The sequence below is a fragment of the Ursus arctos genome, unplaced genomic scaffold (assembly GCF_023065955.2).
Source record: "Ursus arctos isolate Adak ecotype North America unplaced genomic scaffold, UrsArc2.0 scaffold_7, whole genome shotgun sequence".
Taxonomy (NCBI): Eukaryota; Metazoa; Chordata; class Mammalia; order Carnivora; family Ursidae; genus Ursus; species Ursus arctos.
In genome coordinates, this window is record NW_026623089.1 from 9,516,619 (window position 1) to 9,537,675 (window position 21,057).

The following is a 21,057-nucleotide window of genomic DNA, read 5'->3' on the forward strand; positions in this document are numbered from 1 at the left end:
GTATAGTATTGTAAATGTATTTTCTCTTATGATTTTATTAATATTTTCTCGAGCTTTATTGGAAGAACACAGTATATAATACATATTACACAAAATAATTGTTTCTGTCATCAGTTACGTTTCCTGTCAATAGCAGGCTGTTTGTAGTTAAGTTTTTGGGAGTCAAAGGTTATTTGTGAATTTTCGACTGTGCTGGGTGGGGGTGTTGGTGCCCCAACCCCCATGTTCTTCAAAGGTCAACTGTAGCTTCTTTTCAGACTCAGGCAATATAAATAGGCAAATAGAATACACTTCCCTCGACTTAACTACTTGCTGCAGTCCCTCCAGTTTTGTCTTTCACTGTGCTTTTTTTATGTTCTGAAGCAAGCTGACACTTGCAACAATTCTCCTCATTCTCTTCTATAAAAACAAGTGTTATCCTGTTACCTTGTGTACCCAAATGTATTTCTCTCTTATTTTTGCCTTTAATATGGTACATCTGAATTGTATCTTTTAATAAAGTAATAGCTTTGGGTTCTCGAAACTGGGAGGTAGGTCATTGAGAATTACCTGATTATATAAGCATCTTAGTAGACTGGGAAAGTGCATAAATACAAACATCACAAATTTCTTATGCATCCCTTTTACACCTTCTCAAAGTAGCAAAGATGAACGTGTTTATTGACATGACCCAAAGATACAGTTATTCTAGAGCATATAGAAATAAGTAGGACAAATTTATAAATATTATGCTCATTGTTTTAGTGTTCATTCTTACTTAGAATCTAGTTATCCAAAGGTTGTTCATTACATTTGTTGATTTATATTAATCCACATTTTAAAATTATTTAAGAATCTTAGAAGTTATGTTTAAGCCGCCGTAAAACAATATATAAAAATGTTTGTCGGTTGGTCAACACTACTAGTCATTAGGGAACCACAAATCAAACCCACAATAAGATACCACCTTTACACCCATTAGGATGGCTACTATGAAAAACACAGCAAACAATAAATGTTGACAAGGATTTGGAGAAATTGGAACCCTTGTGAATTCCTCGTACGCATGTAAAATGATGCAGCCTCCTTGGGAAACGAGTGGCAGTTCCTTAAAAAATTAATTGATTTGCCATATGATCCAGCAGTTTCTCTTCTAGGTGTATTCACAAAAAAATTGAAAATAGGGGCTCAGATATTGTAAACCAGTGTCATAGAGGCATTGTTCACAATAGCCAAAAGGTAGAAGCAACCCAAGTGTCTATGAACAGATGAAGAGAGAAACAGAAGGTGGTCTGTGCATACCATGGAATATTATTCAGCCTTAACAAGGAGGGAGACTCTGACACAGGCTCTGACATGGATGGACCTTGAGGACATTATGCTAAGTGAAAGAAGCCAGTCACAAAAAGGCCAATACTGTGTGATTACACTTACCTGACATAGCTAGAGTAGGCAAATGCATAGAGACAGAAAGTAGGACAGAGGTTCCCAGGGCTGGGAAGGGTGGAGGTGGGGAGTTAGTAGTTTAGCGAATACAGAGTTTCAGTTTGGGATGATGAAAAAGTTCTGTGGGTGGATAGTGGCAGTGGTTGCCCATGTGAATGTACATTCAAAAATGCTGAAAATGGTAAATGTTATATGTATTTTACCACAATTTAAAAAGATTTTTAAATGTCAGAATTATAATTTAATTCAGTTGAACACAAACTACATGTTTCAAAATCATGAGCATTATGTAAGAATGATGTTAACTTTTTTGATTAATAAACCAGTGAGTGGTTTTAGAAATTTAAACTCTTCTCTTCTTTAGAAAACAAACTCATTATTTTAAAAATCTATTCATATATTATACCTAATACTAATAAATGTGAGAAAAGACATGCCTTTTTTATATATTTTTTCTTTTTTAAGATTTTATTTATTTGAGAGAGAGAGAAAATGAGCAGGGGGAGGGGGAAGCAGAGGGACAGGGAGGAGCAGGCTCCCTGCTGAGCAGGGAGTTCGACTCAGGGCTCCATCCCAGGACCCTGAGATCATGATCTGAGCTGAATGCAGACGCTTAACTGAGCCACCCAGGCCCCCCCCCCCGACTTTTTTCTTTCTTAAACCAAAGTTTGATTTATTTTAAAAATGTTTCTGAGCTAGCAGTTTCTGTAAGGAGTTTATTTTCTGTGAATTTAGAGAATATTTGATTTATATAAATGTTTACTTATGTCTATAAATCAATTTTACAGAGCTCCTCTAATAAGGAGATGCGATAGTATGATTCATTAATGCCCTCCGAAGGCAGGAAAATATTGCACATACAATAAGAAATAAAGACTTTTCTGAATCACAGATTCACAGACGCTTAGAGCTCTGAGCTCCAGTTCTGCAACTTGAGCTACAGGTCACAAGTAAACACAGAAACTCATTGGTTCAGATCTCAGAGAGCTGTTCTCCTTAATTGATTGAACTCACAAATATACAGACAAAAAAACCCCTAATAAACCAGAGTCTCTGTCTCCTCTCAGTCAACGGAGAATGGATCTACATCATTCATCCAACAGACCGTAAGCCAAATCTAACTATCGCTGCCACTAAGGGGATAAGTTACTGGTCGTAGGAGAACCAGAAACAAAATCAAAAGCACAAACTTAGTGGAGAGGGAGAAAAAGACAGAGAAACACAGCACAGTTGGAGCTCTGTTGCTCTGTGGGAATGTCTTTGAGAGTCAAGAAAAGACAGGCTAGGCTTCACTGGGAGGGCACTTGGCGAGTTTCTTAGCTCCATTAACTGTTCATTTGAGCTTCTCAGTAGGTCACCTCCAAAACTGTTAAACTACATTTTCAGAAAGGTAATAGCATGATAATCATACAAACAGAGCATGAATACATGTCAAATTTTATTTGACTCATTAATTAGTACAAGAACCAGTAACACATTAAAACTGGTGCAAGGAACATTTGTGAAAATACAGACACTGAGATAGACACACACACACAATTTAATAAGAGCTTGAGATGAGATCGCTAAGTTAGATAAAAACAACTGATTACTGAGTTACAGGGCATTAAACTGTAAGTTTTTGGGTTACTTGTTCCACTGGACAGAAAGCTGTAAGTTAACCTCTGCCCCAACCAAATTGTAAAATAACTCAGTCAATAGAAAATCAAGCCTAGAACTGCACTTAAACCTTAAGAGACTCTTAACTCTAGGGAACAAACTAAGGGTTGCTAGAGGGGAGGAGGGTGGGGAGATGGGGTGACTGGGTGATGGGCATTAAGGAGGGCACTTGATGGAATGAACACTGGGTGTTATATGCAACTGATAAATCACTAAATTCTACCCTTGAAACTAATAATACACTATATGTTAACTAAATTGAATTTAAATAAAAAATAAATGAAAAAAGAACATGCAGTCATTTTTTTTTTTTAAAGATTTTATTTATTTATTTGACAGAGAAAGAGGCAGCCAGCGAGAGAGGGAACACAGGCAGGGGGAGTGGGAGAGGAAGAAGCAGGCTCCTAATGGAGGAGCCTGACGTGGGGCTTGATCCCAGAACACTGGGATCACGCCCTGAGCTGAAAGCAGACGCTTAACGACTGCGCCACCCAGGCGCCCCTATGCAGTCATTTTTTTGGCCTTTATCAAATATCAGATACCACTGTTTTTTTTTTTTAACACTTACTAGTAATTCTTCAACCTCGGTTTTTAAAACTCTTAATTATACATTAATGCATTTTTATTAAAAATAAATGGAGAAAAGAATATAATCCATGAAACTTGTACTGACGGGACTTGATGTTTTTTCACATCTTTATACGTTTGTGTGTATGTGCTATACACACACATGGAGAAATTTTTCATGTGGTTGGAATCATACATGCCACTTTATGTTGTCTTCACTGAACTTGGAGAAATGTTTATAATGTTATTAAAAATTCTTGGTAAAAATAGTTTTTATTTATTATATAATAGTTCCTCATATGAATGTACTGTAGTTAGCTTATTTTATCTTAAAATTTTGTTTAATTCGGTTCTTTCTCCCAATTTGGAAGTGCATAGAGGTTGTCATGGTATCAGTGTCATGGACATAGTCAATAGGAGCTGATTAAAATTTTTAAGTTAGATGCTACTGAGTTGTTGTTTATTGAGTTTATCAACAGAAATTGAGGCAGTTGGTATAGTTTGTTCCTCTCCGATGACCAGCTAATCTTCATCAACTCAGGGATTCTGATGAAATTGAGGCATTTAGAGGTTTACCCTCCGTAAAGTACTGTGTAGCAACTTGAGAGAATTGTGTGAGTAGGAACATCATAGGAATTCTTCCTAATCTTAAGGCTATAAAAATTAAGTCATTTATATTACTTAGTAAAATTAACTTTTACATGTTTTCTTTATGAGTAGAGAAAGTGTTGCTTAAAATACCGTGAAAGAAAATAATATAACTTTTACGTGCACTTTCTTTTCTTAGCATCATTTAAATGTAATTGTCTTTGAATTGAAATACAGGTGGTGACTGGAAATAATCATATCAGAATAAGCCTGCATAGACTAATAATTTTGGTACAGTCTTGTTACAGAGTTAGCATTATTTAATTTATAATACCTTACTAAGATAATTGGATATTTTGAAGCCTAGGATCAATAAATTTGTCCCCTGTAATGTAAGCTGGGTTGTAAAATGTTGACATCTAGCAGGATATCAAACAGAGTGCTCACAGTTTCTGTTACTATCAGAGTCAGCCCCATAAAAGTAACCTAGAAAGACAAAATATTTCTTGGTGGTGGTGATTACAATGCCTTTTAGTAGTTAAACCCATCAGGTAATGTCCCCAGCTAGTTCAAGGCTACAGTTGTCTTCTTGGGGGGGGGGGGATTTTGCCAGGGGAACAAGGACTCATTAAAAGCAGACCTTGTGTTAAGTACCATTCTCTCACCTCCCAGAAGAGCTACCTGAGTGTTGTGTCAGTGAATAGAAGTACATGGTTATGGAGTGGTTTTCCTTTTCCTGGACATTTAGAGGATTCTGATTAGAGGAGAGTGGAATGTTCTTTGGTGGGAACTACATCTCCAATCACCATATATTTTCTCAGAATTGGTCCTTAAAGTATTTTAATTTCACGTGCTTTTAGACATAACTAGAAACAGGGCTGGAGTCTTCCAGGTAGATTGTCATTATATCTACCATATAATATAGCTGTGAGCCAGGAAGTGTGTTAAGTTGGTGGCCATCTTTAGTGTACTGATTGTCTGCCAACAAATTAGGAATTGGTTACATTTGATTTTTTTTTTTAATTTTTAATTAATTAATTAATTTAAAGATTTTATTTATTCATTTGACAGAGAGAGAGACAGCCAGAGAGAGAGAGGGAACACAAAGCAGGGGAGTGGGAGAGGAAGAAGCAGGTTCCCAGAGGAGGAGCCTGATGCGGGGCTCGATCCCAGAACGCCAGGATCACGCCTTGAGCTGAAGGCAGATGCTTAACGACTGAGCCACCCAGGCACCCCACATTTGATTTTTAAATCACTTATACAAGGCTGCGTGATATGTGGTAGCCATGAGTATTGCTATTTGTATTTTCCAACTTAAATTCATTTATTTTCTTTATTTCTTATACACCATATTATTTCAGATCTTCAAATGAGTTTTGAGTTTTCTTTTTTAAGAAATTAGGTAGATTTTGATATCATAGTGGTTTAGCACATCTTTGTGTTTTTATTTTTAAAATGAATCCCGATGGGTTGCCTGGATGGCTCAGTCAGTTAAGTGTCCAGTTAAGTGTCTAACTTTTGATTTCGGCTCAGGTAATGATCTTGGGGTCCTGAGAGCCAGTCCTGCCTCAGCTCCACGCTCAGTGGGGAGTTGGCTGGAGATTCTGTCTCACCGTCTGTCCCTACCCCCACACGTGCTTGGGCTTTCTCTCTCTCTCTCTCAAATAAATAAATAAAACTTAAAAAATAAAATAAAATGAATCTGAACTTCAGTGTTTCGTGAAACTGTTAACAAAAGGCAGAACAATTGCAGGAATAAGTTCTTTTAAAATAATGCAGACTTTTAATCACGTGCTTAAAATGATTTCCTTTAGGGGCTTCCATGAACTGCCATTTTAAAAAAATGCAGGACACTAATTGTCTAATTGTAGATTTTTGTGTGAGCAGGCGTGGTCTGGGAGAGGTCCTTTTGGACGTCTTGGGAGGACAGTGCAGGTTCTGTTTTCTTAAAGTCCCTGAAGACCTTTCCTATTACTGTCTTTGAACCCATGGTTAAGTCTCCCCAACAAATAAATGCTGCCTCTGGTCCCTGGCTCATGACTCCCCCTTTGTCTGTTCCTTTGAGTCTTAACAGTGTTTTTTTAAGCCAAGCGAGGTACGTGGAGGCAGGTGGGTCAGGAGATAGTTGTACTTTATCAGAGTACATATACACCCATTTGGGGAGCAGTTTAACTAGAAGCCTAAATTGGCCTATTAATATTGATGCCGTTTCTACAGAGTGCCTTTGGTGCCCTACTGCACAGCTCTCTCGTCTATAAACCTTGCCATTCTTCCCCAGCCTTTAAGATGTTTTTTCTTCTGTGTAGCTAATGGTGAGCTCTGTTATATTTTTTCCTGTTATCATCTAAATCCTTGCAGTGGAGGAACTTCTGAGAAATAACTTTGCTTATTAATTCTTTCACATATCCAGGTGTGCTTGTTGCTACTAGGGTGTCATTTCTTCAGGCCTTCTCATCTGACAGTGAAAAAATAATATGTGTGTACTAACTCTTATTGTATGAACATATCTTTGATATATACAGACATATGAATATTTTTGTGTGTAACCATCTTGTCTCTACTAAGCTAAACAGTTTAGCTTAATATAGTGGAGACTCATGTCTCCAATTCTGATCTGTTACCCCATGGATCTGATCTTGCTTTTCTGTAAATTCCCACTCCAATAGTGAGAAATCTCCATCCATTTACAGTAGACATGTGTATCAGTGTTAGAATTGTTAACCTGTAGTCTCATGTAAAACAGCTTTATCAGGTAGAATACAATGCTTGTGGCAGATTTCTCTTGGCCTTCATCCTTATAGACCCCAAAGGTTACTGAGGTCAGCATCTTTCCCCTCCCAACCGCTTTCAGGCAGTTTGCTTCTTAGATTTGTAATACATTTAGATTCTCTTGTCCTATTTCTGTTCATTCCTGGGATCCCTTAATCTCCTCAATGATTTTCTTTTAGTTTCCATCCGTTAAGGCTCACTCTTTGTGTTGTAAGGTTCTGAGTTTTGATAAGTGCATAATATCACGTATCCACCAGTACAGAATCAGACTAGTTTCACCCTGAAAGTCCCCCGCGCTTCATCTGTTCATCCTGCCTCCAAATCCCCCACACTCACGGCCACCACTGATCTTTTTCCTGTCTCAATAGTTTTGCCTTTTACAGAAATATATTTGGAATGTATGTAGGTAGCATTTTCAGACTGGCTTCTTTCACTTAGTATGCATTTAAGGTTTCTTCATTTTGTGTGTTTGTGGCTTGAGTATTTCTTCTGATTGATGAATAGTATTCCATATATCATGATTTGTTTATCACCTACTAAAGCATATCTTGGTTGCTTCCAGTTTGGGGTAATCATGAATAAAATTGTTAGGAACATTCACATGCAGGCCTTTGGGTTTTTGTGTGATCTGAGTTTTCAGACAAACTGGATAAATACCTATGAGCATGAGTACTGTTTTATATGGTAACACTATGTTCAGCTTAGTCAGAAACTCTCAAACCATCCTCCACAGAGTGTCCATTCCATTTTACATTCCATTATCAATGAATGAGAGTCCCTTCTGTTCCGCATCCTGGCCAGCATTTAATATTCAGGTTTTTGGATTTCAGCCATTCTAATAGTTGGGTAGTGCTGTCTCATTGTTTTTTCTTTTCCATTCCCCAACAAATGATGTCGAGCATCTTTTCATATGCTTATTTGCCACCTGTACCTCTTCTTTGGTGAGGTGTTTGCTCAGATACTTTGCCCAGTTTTTAATTGGGCTGTTTGTTTTTTTACTGTGGAATTTTTTAAGAGTCTTTCTATTCTTGAATACCAGTCCTTTATCCAATGCATGTGTTGCAATTTTCTCCAGTCAGTGGCTTCACTTTTTATTCTTCTAACAGTGTGGTTCACGGAGCAGTTTTTAATTTTAATGAAGTCCAGCTTGTCAGTTATTTCTTTCATGGATTGTGCTTCTGGCATTGTGTCTAAAAACTCATCGCAAAACCCAAGGTCACCTAGATTTTCTCCTGTGTTATCATCTAGAAGTTTTATAGTTTTGCATTACATTTAGGTTTATGGTGCATTTTGAGCTAATTTTTTTGAAAGTTGTAAGGTCTGTGTCTAGATTTAGACTTTTTTGCATTTGGGTGTTCAGTTGTTATAGCATCGTTTGTCGTAAAGACTGTCCTTTCTCTGTTGAACTGTCTTTGCTCCTTTGTCAGAGGTCAGTCGGCCATATTTATGTGGGTCTGTTTCTGGGCTCTCTATTCTGTTACACTGTTCTGCTTGTCTGTTCTTTGGCCAGTATCACCCTATCTTGATTATTGTAACTTTATTGTAAGTCTTTTTTTTTTTCTAAGATTTATTTATTTGAGAGAGAGAGAGAGAGCGCGCACAAGTGGGAAGGGCAGGGAGAGGAAAGAGGAGAGAGAATCGCAAGCAGAATCTGCACTAAGCGCAGAGCCCAACACTGGGCTCTGTCTCATGACCCCGAGATCATGACCTGAGCAGAAACCAAGAGTCGGATGCTTAACCGACTGAGCCATCCGGACGCCCCAGCTTTATTGTAAGTCTTGACATCAGGTAGGGTCAGACCTTCAACTTGGTTCTTCAGTATTATGTTGGCTATTCTAGGTCTTCTGCCTTTTTATATGTTAGACAAATTGGTTGATATCCACAAGATAGTTTCCTGAGATTTGGATTGGGATTGCATTAAATCTGTGAACCAACTTGGAAAGAATGGATATCTTACCAATGTTGAGTCTTCCAACCTAAGAACATGTAATATTTTTCCATTTAGTTACCTCTTCTTTGATTCCTTCTGTCAGAATTTTTGGCATATATATTTTGTACATATTTTGTTAGATTTATACTTAGCCATGTAATTTTTTTGGTTTTATGAGTGGTATTGGGTTGTTAATTTCAAATTCCAGTTACAGCTGGTATATAGTAAAGCAAATGACTTTAGATTGTTAACTTGGTATCCTGTGACCTTGCTGTAATTGTTTATTATTTCCATTTTCTCTTGTTGATTCTTTGGGATTTTCCACATAGTAAATCATGTCATTTGTGAACAAGGACAATTTAATTTTTTTCCTTCCCAATCTTTATACCTTTTATTTCCTTTTTTATTTTATTACAGTAGCTAGGATTTCCAATATGATGTTAAATAGGAGCGATGAGAGAGGATATCATAGCCTTGTTCCTGATCTTATTGGGGAAAGCATCCATTTTCTTACCATTAAGTTTGATGTCAGCTGTAGATTTGTTGTATATGTCCTTTATCAAGCTGATGAAGTTCCTTTCTCTTCCTAGTTTGTTGAGTTGTTGGTTTTTTTTAAATATTTTTTTATTCGAGAGAGAGAGCGCACAAGCAGGGGAAGAGGGAGAGGGAGAAGCAAACTCCCCTGTTGAGCAGGGGCCCCGACATGGGGCTAAATCCTAGAACCCTGGGATCATGATCTGCACTGAAGGCAGACACTTAACCAACTGAGCTACCCAGGTGCCCCTAATTTGTTGAGTTTTCAGTCATGAATGGATGTTGGATTTTGTCAGAGGTGTTTTCTGCATCAATTTATATATCATAGGATTTTTTCCTTTAGCCTGTTTTCATGATGGATTACATTAATTGCTTTTTTAAAAAAATTACTTTTCTAATGTTGAACCAGCCTCCTGTACCTGGGATAAATCCCACTTTGTCACAGTATATAATTCTTTTTATACGTTGTTGGATTTGATTTACTGATATTTTGTTGAGGATTTTTGCATCTGTGTTATGAGAGATACTGATCTGTAGATTTACTATCTTGTAATGTTTTTTTTTTCTGGTTTTAATATTAGTAGACCAGCTTATGTCATTTTTCTTCATTCTCATCTACTTTTATCCATACATATTATCTGTGATTTTAGCTGTATGAAAATAATATACATGGGCTGTTGTATTTGTTCACTTAAATTGTTAATCTCTAACATCCCTATTTAGTCTCTAGCAAAGCATTTTTATGGTGTGTCATAATTTTTTTATGTTTTATGATTTCATGTTTTTATGATTTTCATGTAACAACAGTTACGTTTAAAAACATATTGAATTTTAGGGGCACCTGGGTGACTCAGTTGGGTTGAGTCCTACTCTTGGTTTCAGCTCAGGTCACAGTGTCTCAGGGTTGTGAGATTGAGCCCCCATCAGGCTCCATGGTCAGCAGGGAGTCTACTTGAGATTCTCTCCCTCTCCCTCTCCTCCTCCTCTCCTCCCCCCCCCCACCCCGTGTGCTCTTTGTCTAAAAATAAATAAAATCTTTAAAAAGAATAAAGTCATACTGAATTTTAAAATGAAAAATGTCACTCAGCTACTTATAGATAAATGGTAATATTCTGAAATCTCTCCATTTCTTTTGTGGGATTATAGTTATATTAAGATAATGGTAAGGAAATAACTTTATTTTCCTTTGGCCAGAAAGGGGAAGTGTTACAGCCCTTTTGTATTTACACAGGAACTCTTACCTAGAAAAAATAATGGGATCATATGGCTTGTCAGTACGTGGTCGTCACAGATCAGGCCTGGCTGGCAGTATGGGGGCAGTTCTGTTCTCACCCCCCCCTCTCCTTTTATGTTCTTCATCTTCTCTCATGCACCATTTCTTTCCCAACTTTTATGTGGAACAGAAAAATATAGTTTAATATTTACTTATCCTGTGAAATTTATATTTCCTACTGTTAAATTTTTAAACAAGTTAAAAAAATCTTAAGTTTATTTCTTTTTTCATTCTTTTGTTCGGTCAGTATTTATACAAGTAAAAATTTTACAGGGTGTGACTGCAGAGGATGCTGGCAACATGGGAAATTTTAGGAGTTACAAAGTAAAATAAAAGTATAATAGGATAATTATTAAGATTTTTAATATAAAGAAAAATATGACAAACTTCCACATGTATGTCTGCTTTCTCATAGGCAGAGAATCCCCCTCATGGACCAGACTGTGGTTATGGCTCCTTCCACCAGCAATATTGGCTTGATGGAAGAATCATTGCTGTGGGGGTGATTGACATCCTTCCGTACTGTGTATCGTCTGTGTATTTGTACTACGATCCTGATTATTCATTCCTGTCTTTGGGTGTCTACTCTGCACTACGGTAAGATTGCTTTTGACAGCTGTAGTGCGTCATATGGAACTTCAGATAATTCCTCATTTGATTAGAGTTTGTCATATAACAGCAGAAATCCTATTTGATAGTTCATAGTTTTGTTGCTATTGTAGTCTGTTATATACTGGTATTTAGAATACCACTTTTAGAACTGAGGCCAATGTCTGATGGTAATTCCCTAGCTTTTTAAGTTATCCATCTCGTCTAGTGTATGACAAGTCATTGTATTTGTGGGTTGCTTTTTTTTATGTGTTCATTTAAGCTCCCCTAATCAAGAACCACTTAATGTTCCTTAAATATTATAGTATTTTTTACATATTTTTGTCATCGTTGTATATATCTTTTCATAATTAAAGGTTAAATGAATGTCATGTCAATTAAAGCAATGTGAGTCTGTTGGAAAGAATATACAGTTATAGAAAGTATATAGATCAGGACTGGGAAGTCCCTAACTATCCACTTAACTTTGTGGCTCTCATCAAAAGATTATTTCCCTTTTATGTCCATGGCTGCAAATATATGCAGCGCAGCACAGGTATTTTGCATTATGGTAGAAAGATTAGGGCCTTATTCCATCAAAATACTTGTTCAACTATTTTTATTCCTTCTTTTCTGCGTATATATGTGGTAGAGAAGGGAAGGAGGATTGAAAATTATTTTTCTGTTGCTTGTCTGGGAGCCTGAGTCTCTCTCTCTCTTTCTCATGGTGTCGTTGTTTCTCTTTTCCTAGTCTCTGTGTTCAGTGGTCACATTCTCACATCATGGGAAGATATACTTTGAGATTATTTATTTGTTGTGTGTGTGCTTTTTTCTGAATTATAAAAGTGGAAGAGTTGGTATTTTTCTTTAATCACCATTTGATTTTTGTAAAAAATCTGGTCCATAATTGATTTTGTGTGTTTCAGTGGTCCATAATATAAAGAAAAATGCTCCATCTCAGTATTTTCAACCTGACCTGTCTCTTAATGCCAAGTTATAGCAGATTCACAATTATAGTGTTTACAACTGATTTCTGTAATAATCTTTTATTTTTCTTATGTGGTTAATTGCATTTGTACATAAACTAGTTAAGAATATTCTTGACACTTATGATATCAATGAAATTGGAACTGATAATTTAAAGCATTTACATTTTGTAACTTTAGAAGTGTATATTTATTTCAGAAAAGCTACTTTTTCTTTGGACTAAAATCAGCCAACACTTTGAAATTATTGCCATTTTCCTTCTTGTTTTATTTATCTCTCACTTTACGATATGTAGCTATGGATTTGTTTAGACTTCTCAGATAAATATCAAGAATATTTATTCCCACATAGTGAATTCCAGCCTATAAATAACATATCATTTCATGTCTCAGTAAACTAAGGGATATTGAAATCCTGCTGCATTTGAGATAGTAAATAATCAATTCCCAGCAAAATTATAAAGAATTCTATTTATTACTTGGTATATTTCTTGAAATTCTAGAGCTGGAGAGGTTTGAAGAAGAAGCAGAGGAGCCTGGGAGCATGAAAGTTGTTGCCAGTTGATAGCAAGGAAATTGCCACTGCATTATATTCTTGTCACTTCCTTTTACTGTTCTTGAGAATACGAGTTGCTGATTTTTCTAGAAGAGGAAAGGCAGCCAGGAGATTGACACTTCGAAGCAAAATTGGGGAGAATAGGCTATAAATTACCAGTTCTATTATTGATTATAGTGTAACTCAGTCAATCTGTTTAGCTAGTTTCCCTCCATTTCTTTAATTTCTTAAGCAATTGTACAATGAATAAATTTTTTATATTTTAATCTGTAAGCAGTATAGATTTTTATATAACCTAATCTGTAGGTTTAAAAAAATGTTAGAATTAGGGATCATGAGCATGGCATTTATTTATGTTTTATTAGCAAGATGAATTTTAGAAATGAATTAATTTGTTTAACAGATGTTTATATGAGAAGAATCTATGTGTCCTGGACACACAGATTGAATGTGTCAATGAATAATGAATAAGGGTTTCCAGGTTTGTCAAAGCAGACCGTAAATTAGAAGAACAACATAATTTTAAATACCCCATTGTACTATGATAAAAATAAAATCACAGTGGTAGGCATGAGGTCCTTTTTGTATAGGGCAGCCAGGAAAAACCTCTCTGAACAGGTGACATTTGAGGAGCCAAGAAAAAAGAAAGGACCCAACTGTGTAAAAATCTAAGGACAACATCTGAGGTGGTGGGAATAGAGAGGTCCTGCGGGCTAGGATACAGGGTAGGATGTAGACAGGGGTTAGGCAGGAAATGCAGAGATGCAGGAGGCACTGGTGAGGAGGGACCAATGGAGCTGCGCTTGATAGGTCATGGTAAGGAGGTTCGATTTTATCTAAGTGTGATACCAACCCAATTCAAAGGCAAAGGGTTCGGGGAGGTTACTGATCTGATTAATATTGTAAAAAAACGGCTTAGACCATTCTGTGGGATTTGTGGAGGAGCACGACTGGAAACTGGAAAGCCCGTCAAGAAGCTGTGGCAGTCATCCAGCGGAGCCACTATGCTGGTTTGGGCCAGAATAGCGGAGGTGGAGGTAGTGAGAAGTGGTCAGATTCAGGGTATATTTTGGAGATGAGGCCAGCTGGACCTGTTGATGGATTGGACATGGGAGTGAGAGGAGGACAATTAAGAATGGCTCTAGATTTGGGCCTCAACAACTGGGGGAGCAGAGGGGCGATGTAGGACCAAGACAAGGAGTGCCGTTGTCAGCACTGGGTGGTCCCGCATTGGTTGTATAATGCATTCTTCGTCACTTTGAACCTTGAAAGTGGATTAGTTCTAGGAATAGTGGGATTTTTTCTGTTATAGGCTAATAATGTTCAGTCTGCTTGGATTTAGAAATACGGTTACTTTATAGATGAATTTGTAGGGTCACAACTCTCAGTGATTTAAATTTGAACTTGCAAAGTGCACAGACTATTCAATTAAAAAATTTCTCCTTGAATTTCAAGCATTCATCAGAAATAAGGAAAGAAAAAGAAAGAAAGAAAGAAAGAAAGAAAGAAAGAAAGAAAGAAAGAAAGAAAAAAAAAAGCCTTCAAGAAACAAACATAAAAACTAAACAAACAACTTTTCTCCTACTTAGAAATGTACTAAAGTTTCCTTAAAACTCTCAAATACAAGCAGTCATTCATTTGGGCAAGTAGGATGAAGTTCTGTGCCCAGATTTATCCGGATGCAAATTAAAACCACTTCAAGCATGGGCATTGCTGACAGTGTCTTTGTTCAGTTAATCCTTGCCTATGCCAACAAATAGAGAAAAAGTGGTGAGATAGCATAGTTTTTTTCCACTCTTCAGTTGTAGGGAGAATAAATATTAGAGTAGCATCTAGATCTAGGAAGGAGTTATACATCATATGCAGTTGCAAGTGTTTGCATGTAAATGGTCATAATAATAGTTAATAATAGTCATTCTTCCTGAAATGTGTTGGTTGTTGAGTTTTATAAAACTTGCTGCACGGTTTTTCACTTGATAAACCCAGTTTTCTGGGAACTCTGGGGATAATGAGTAATGTATTAAATACATCTCTTTATTTTTATGCTGTTTGAATTTTAGATCAACTAATAGGCTCAATAAAGTGTTAAATGTGAACTTAGATGCATTTGCTCAAAAGAACTCATAATTGTTTATGTCTTTTTAGTAAAAGCTCTCTTTAAGTATTTTTATTTTATTTTTAATGATTTTTTATTACATTATGTTAGTCACCATACAGTACATCCCCGGTTTCTGATGCAAGGTTCGATGATTCATTAGTTGCGTATAACACCCAGTGCACCATGCAATATGTGCCCTCCTTACTACCCATCACCAGTCTATCCCATCCCCCCTCCGAAGCCCTCAGTTTGTTTCTCAGAGTCCATAGTCTCCCATGCTTCACTCCCCCTTCTGATTTACCCCCCTTTCTTTATCCCTTTCTTCCCCTACCGATCTTCCTAGTTCTTATGTTCCATAGATTCTTAAAGTATTTTTAAAATGTTTTGCTTTCAACACTTGGAGTTTCTTAATAGCTTAATGTTAGATTTTCAGATTTTATCAGATATTTTACATCAAATTACATATATATTTGAGTATTGGAACTATATTTAACTGTACCTTCATCTTTATTCTTCTTTTGGCAGAGAAATTGGTTTTACTAGGCAACTTCATCAGAAAACATCTCAACTCAGCTATTATTATATGGGTTTCTACATTCATTCATGTCCCAAGATGAAATACAAGGTAAAGCTGATTTTTATGCGTATTTGCTCCAGAGGGAGCTCATGAACATTAGTGCTTTCATGGTTTCTCATCATATTAGTTTAACTCGCTTGTATATTTACAATGTATAGAGTGAATTATTTTTAAATGTGTTTTAAACTTTTCATGGGATCTGGCTTGTTCATTGCCTAAAACAGTGCTGGACACATAGGCACTTACTGTTTGCTTAGTACAGGTTATTCTGTAGAAATTAACTAAATATATAGAAATCCCTGCTATTCTAGAACATTCAGTGAGGGCCCTGCTTACTTGGGGTAGCACAGTACACCCACTAGGAATCTACCTTGTCTGGGTGCATCCTAACCCTTCCCCCATCCTCCATTTTTTTCTCCCTCCCTCCCATTTTAGCTTTGTTTCCTTTGGACCCAGTCACAGTCCAGAAAAACTGGAGCTAATGTAAGCAGTGAGGTATTTTCAATAATAAAAATAATAATAATTGTGCAAATGTTTGTAAGATTTTCTTCATAGAAAAATGAATCTTTAATATGATTTTTGTCTCAGGGCATATAGGACTTGGGCTTTGAAGGGGTGACGAATGGGTTAATTAAGGAAATCACTTTGCTGCCTCAGAAATGAAGCTTTCTATAGCGAGCACCACAGCCTTTACTGCTCTGACTTTGTAATTCATAGAACTATTGTGAGATTTAACTATATATCAGAATTTCCCTTTAAGAAAGTTTTACCTTTTATGACTCTCTTTAATTAAACTCTTTGCTGTTTTCTGAGGATCAGCAGCCCACTGTGTGTAAAACCTCCGGCAGGTAGAGAGCAGTGCGAAGGAGCAGCTTCCCTGCATCCCGCCTACCTTCGCTGTACTTAAAGCACTGCTTTAAGCTCTGAAGGGGCAAAAAGGTGTAAACGTGAATCTTCCTCTTAAAACTTGTAATCTAGGTGATTGGGTATTTTACATGAAAACCGATCAGGACAGTGGTTTGGTTAACTGGCCTGATGTTGAGTAGGCAGATGGGGAAGCACAGGTCAAAGAGAAGGAGCAGACAAGTAAGGATTTGCCCGTGACCTTGCCCATGACATACTAATAGAAAAAAAGGGTAACCCAAGGACTGAAGGACTTGAAAGCTGGTCTGAGGTATTTAAGCATTTGGGAGTCATTGAAGGTTTCATAGCCAAGAACATGGCATGTGGAAATCAGAAAACATATTCATATGTATAAATTATCATTTTTTAAAGTTGTGGGTATTTTAAAAACATAAACTGAATTGAAAAGTGTAATCGAGGGGCGCCTGGGTGGCTTAGCCGTTAAGCGTCTGCCTTCGGCTCAGGTCATGATCCCAGGGTCCTGGGATCGAGCCCCGCATCAGGGTCCCTGCTCGGCGGGAAGCCTGCTTCTCCCTCCCACACTCCCCTGCTTGTGTTCCCTCTCTCACTGGCTGTCTCTCTCTCTGTCAAATAAATAAATAAAATCTTTAAAAAAAAAAAAAAGTGTAATCAGACCCCTTTGTACCCATTACTCAGATTCAGCACTTCTCAGTACCTCATATTTCATCTGTTCTTTCACCCCCATTCCTGCCTCCATCATCTTTTGAATTATTTTGGAACAAATCCAGAATATCGTTTCATTTGTACATGTTTTTATGTGTATTTCGAAAAGAGAAGAGCATTTTGAAAACATAATCATAGTCTCATTATCACACCTCAAAAGCATTAGCAGTATTTCTAAATATCCTCCTATATCTCCAGTCAGTGCTTATATTTTCTGATTGTCTCATAATATTTTTTACAGTTTGTTTGACTTAGAACCCACACAAAGTCCGTACATTGGTTGGTGTGTCTTGTAACTCTTTTTAATCCATAAATTTCCCCTCCCTCTTTTTTTTTTTCCCTGTACAAACGAATAATCCACAAAACTTGGTGATTATCTAAAGGTGGGAATGAACAAAAGTGGCTGCAGAGTGTCGAGGTTAAGTGCTGAATGTCTGGGGAAGAGACACTTCCATTCTTAGAAACTGTGGCTCCTAGAAGCAGAACTGGCTTTGAAAGAAGGGTGATACACAATACCTTGCTGGTTTTACGCTGACAGCAGCCCAGGTCTTCTGGTCGAGGTATCCTGCTGGAATTCAGTCCAGTATTTGAGTGTACATTTTAGCTAACTTGTGGTTTTAATCCTTCAGATATTTTCTTTATGCCTGAATTATTAATTTAGTTGATAGGTCTAAACATATTTTCTCTGTGGAAAGAAAAACATGAATATATTTCTGTTTTCCCAAAAATACTTATTTGGTACTGTTTTTTTACTAGTGTTCTCTCCTCCTAGCTCATTTTTGTGGTGCCAGATCTAAATAAGTTCAGGTCTGTTCTAGGTATTGTAGTACAATAATAACACTCAAAAGAAAACGCTGGCCACCCTATATATTCCTCTTCCTCTGTGTGCCTGACCCCTGCTAAACAGAAGTATTTTTATGCCCATCTGAGGGAGTTGGAGAAATTTCACTCTTACTTCCCATCTGTAATGGCTACTCCAGTGTCACAGGATTTTTCCCTCAATTTTTCCTTATGCCTAAGCTAAAATCTTAATTGCTCCATATTTTAACCTATTTCTTTTTAGTTGTTGTTATTCATGGAAATGTTGACCGTATTTTCATCACCCCTCCCTCTGTATGAAGACTTTATATTCCACCTTTGTTGACTCCAGTCCAAACCAAATGGTGTATGTTCTTCAGTGTCCTTCCTAGGTTGAGCTCTGCTTGGAAATAGAAGTCAGGCTCATATCTAGTTTTTAGTTAAGAATTTAAAAATGCTCTCCATACTGTTCATTCAGTCTGGCTTAATCATACCCAACTGAAATTTGTCAGAATTGTAGCTTCAGGATATTATTTTTTAAATTCCATTTGCATGAGAGATACTTCCATGCCTACCTGTCCTTTTTTCCCTTCATCCAAGTAATACTTACTGAGCTCCTACTGGAAATGCAGCAATGAACAACACAGGCAAGATCCCTAGTCTCAAGGGCCTACAACAAGTTAATAAAGAAGACAAAATAATCAGATAGGGATAAGCACTGTGTGATGTGGTAAATACTTACTAGGTGTGGCTCCTTTAGAGTGAGGTCAGGGAGAGCCTTTCAGAGGCATAATGTTAGACTGAGATTTGATTGACAGGAGGTCAGCCAGTGGGAAGATGAGGGGGTCATTTCAGGATGAGACCAGAGGACAGCTAGTGCTCCTTTCCTTTTGAGTTGCTGCTGTTAGCCATTTGGCCATACTTCTTTTTTTTTTTTTTTTTTTTTTAATTTATTTATTTATTCGACAGAGATAGAGATAGCCAGTGAGAGAGGGAACACAAGCAGGGGGAGTGGGAGAGGAAGAAGCAGGCTCATAGCGGAAGAGCCTGATGTGGGGCTCGATGCCATAACGCCGGAATCATGCCCTGAGCCGAAGGCAGACGCTTAACCGCTGTGCCACCCAGGCGCCCCATTTGGCCATACTTTAGGATGACCTGAGGAACTTTTAAAAAATACCAATACATGGGCCCTTACCTTCTGAGATTTTGATTCATTGGCTGGGGGGGTGGGGGGGTTCAAACCATGGGTGTCTTTTTTTTTTTTTTTTTTTTTTTAACGCTCAGAAGATTCTAATTGAAGTCAAGCTTGAGAACCACCACACCTGATTAATTTTTCACATCTGAGAGCATAATAATGAACTGGAAAGATGATTATTTCTCATTTTAAAGTTGGCTATTTTCTGTGTATTAAATTCAGAATCACTCATATCGAAGAAGCTCATATCTGTGCTTTGTTATCTGGGTCCGGAACATTGAAGGCTGACCAGCCATTCAGCTGGGTTTTCCCACCCAAGGGCCTTTACCCTTAGTAATCTCTCGTTTTTCTCTCTCCCTCTACCCGTTCTCCATGCTTGCAAACTCCTCCTCCATCATTTCTCAGCCTAGCCGTCACTTGCTCCAGTAGTCTATACCGGACACTAAGACTAGAGTTGACCACCCATCCACCTTAGCATTCTATGTTTCTTCTCAAAGTTCAAGTCTATCTCCTGTGTGTACGCTTGTGAGACTCTTGATGTTTATCCTCCTCATGTATGCCAAGCAGCTAAAAGTGTGCCTGCCACACAATAGATGTTTAATTTTTAATAGACATTTGTTGAATTAATGAGAAGAAATACTAGTGCTGAGGGTCAAGAAACTGCCTGTTGTGTTTAACAACTATTTGCTGAGTGTGACCAGGACAGCATCTGCTTTGCAAATAGGTTAGAACTTAGTAAGACACACAGGTAGTCAGAAGGGAGTAGGACTGAATATCATGGAGTACTGATAAGTACTCTGATTTCAAAGGGAGGTGGTGGTACAGGAGTGTGTAATGGTTTGGAGAAGTTGCTTAACTATATCTGGTCTTGGTTTTACAACTGTAAAATGGGAATGATGTAAAAATGAGATATATTGTGGGGTGGGTTTTTTTTTTTTTTTTAAGTAAGCTCTTGTGCCCAGTGTGGGGCTTGAACTCATGACCCTGAGATCAAGAGTTGTTTGCTCTACCAACAGCCAGCCAAACGCCCTGAGATATATTGTGTTTTGATCTCAATTTGAGTATAGAATCTTCTTGCATTGACTAGTAGGATAGAACCTACCCAGTTGGGTAGCATGCACAAAATCATTATCTGTGCTTTTGTTGAGACCTGTCAAAGTTCTGTGTTTATATGCTGATAAATGGCACCTAAATTTCTAAGCAGCCTGCTTGTGCGATTAGCCATACTTCTTAGTTCACATGCTGGGGAAAAGCAGAGGCTTATGCTAGTGTATACCAATACTGCCTCCCTTTATGCAAATTTACAGAATTGTGGACACTTTTGTCTTTTGTTTGGAGGAAAGTGGCACTGAACTCTATTGGGGCTGGTGCTGCAAAAAGGTGAACCTCTCTGGAATAATTCCCGTGTTGTGCCGCAGGGTGCCTGTTGGTTTTGGCCTTGTCCATTCAGGGCAGAAAAAGGCTGAGCTCAGATGTTTGTGGGCAGAATAAAATGACTATTTTGTTCCATTTATAGATGTTTTCATTTCATCTAAGGATATTTTATTATATTTTCAGCATATGAGAACCCTCAGTTTTGGAGGAACAGCACAACTGCTTATATAGGTGCAAATTCTCAATCAGGAATGTGCTGTTCAAAATTGTAAGGTAGATGTTGTTTCAAGCATGAATATTTCTCATTGCAATTTGAAGGTCCAGAACTAGATACCAACAAAAGGTAATTCACAGAAAATGAATTGCACAGTATTGTAAAATCTCTCATTTTCAAGATTCAGTGAAGATAAATTTAGCATATAACTACAGTAATAGTTAAAAGTGTCTCTTCTTTCTTGAAGCATTACTAAGTGTTTAAAAGCATTAGTAATGGCGTATTTTTGCCACACTCTAAAATATACATGGAAAAATCTGTGTATTTCTAGCTGGTATT

At 37.4% G+C, this 21,057-nt stretch overlaps 1 protein-coding gene across 34 annotated transcripts in view; it reads left to right on the top strand.

Moving 5' to 3' along the window:
• ATE1 (arginyltransferase 1) overlaps nucleotides 1-21,057 on the top strand; it is a 224,508-nt gene that overhangs the window by 59,985 nt on the left and 143,466 nt on the right. For 21 of the 34 annotated variants that reach the window (XR_007190069.2, XR_008958031.1, XR_008958032.1 and 18 more), the window contains 2 exons: nucleotides 11,161-11,342; nucleotides 15,499-15,598. Coding sequence is in view for 26 of the 34 variants with exons in the window: in XM_026494302.4 (XP_026350087.2) it covers nucleotides 11,161-11,342; nucleotides 15,499-15,598 (282 nt within the window). In the remaining 8 variants the exon portion in view is untranslated. Of the gene's footprint in view, nucleotides 1-11,160; nucleotides 11,343-15,498; nucleotides 15,599-15,985; nucleotides 16,034-21,057 lie in introns of all 34 variants that reach the window. The other 13 variants (XR_008958029.1, XR_006408964.3, XR_007190064.2 and 10 more) reach the window with 1 other exon arrangement.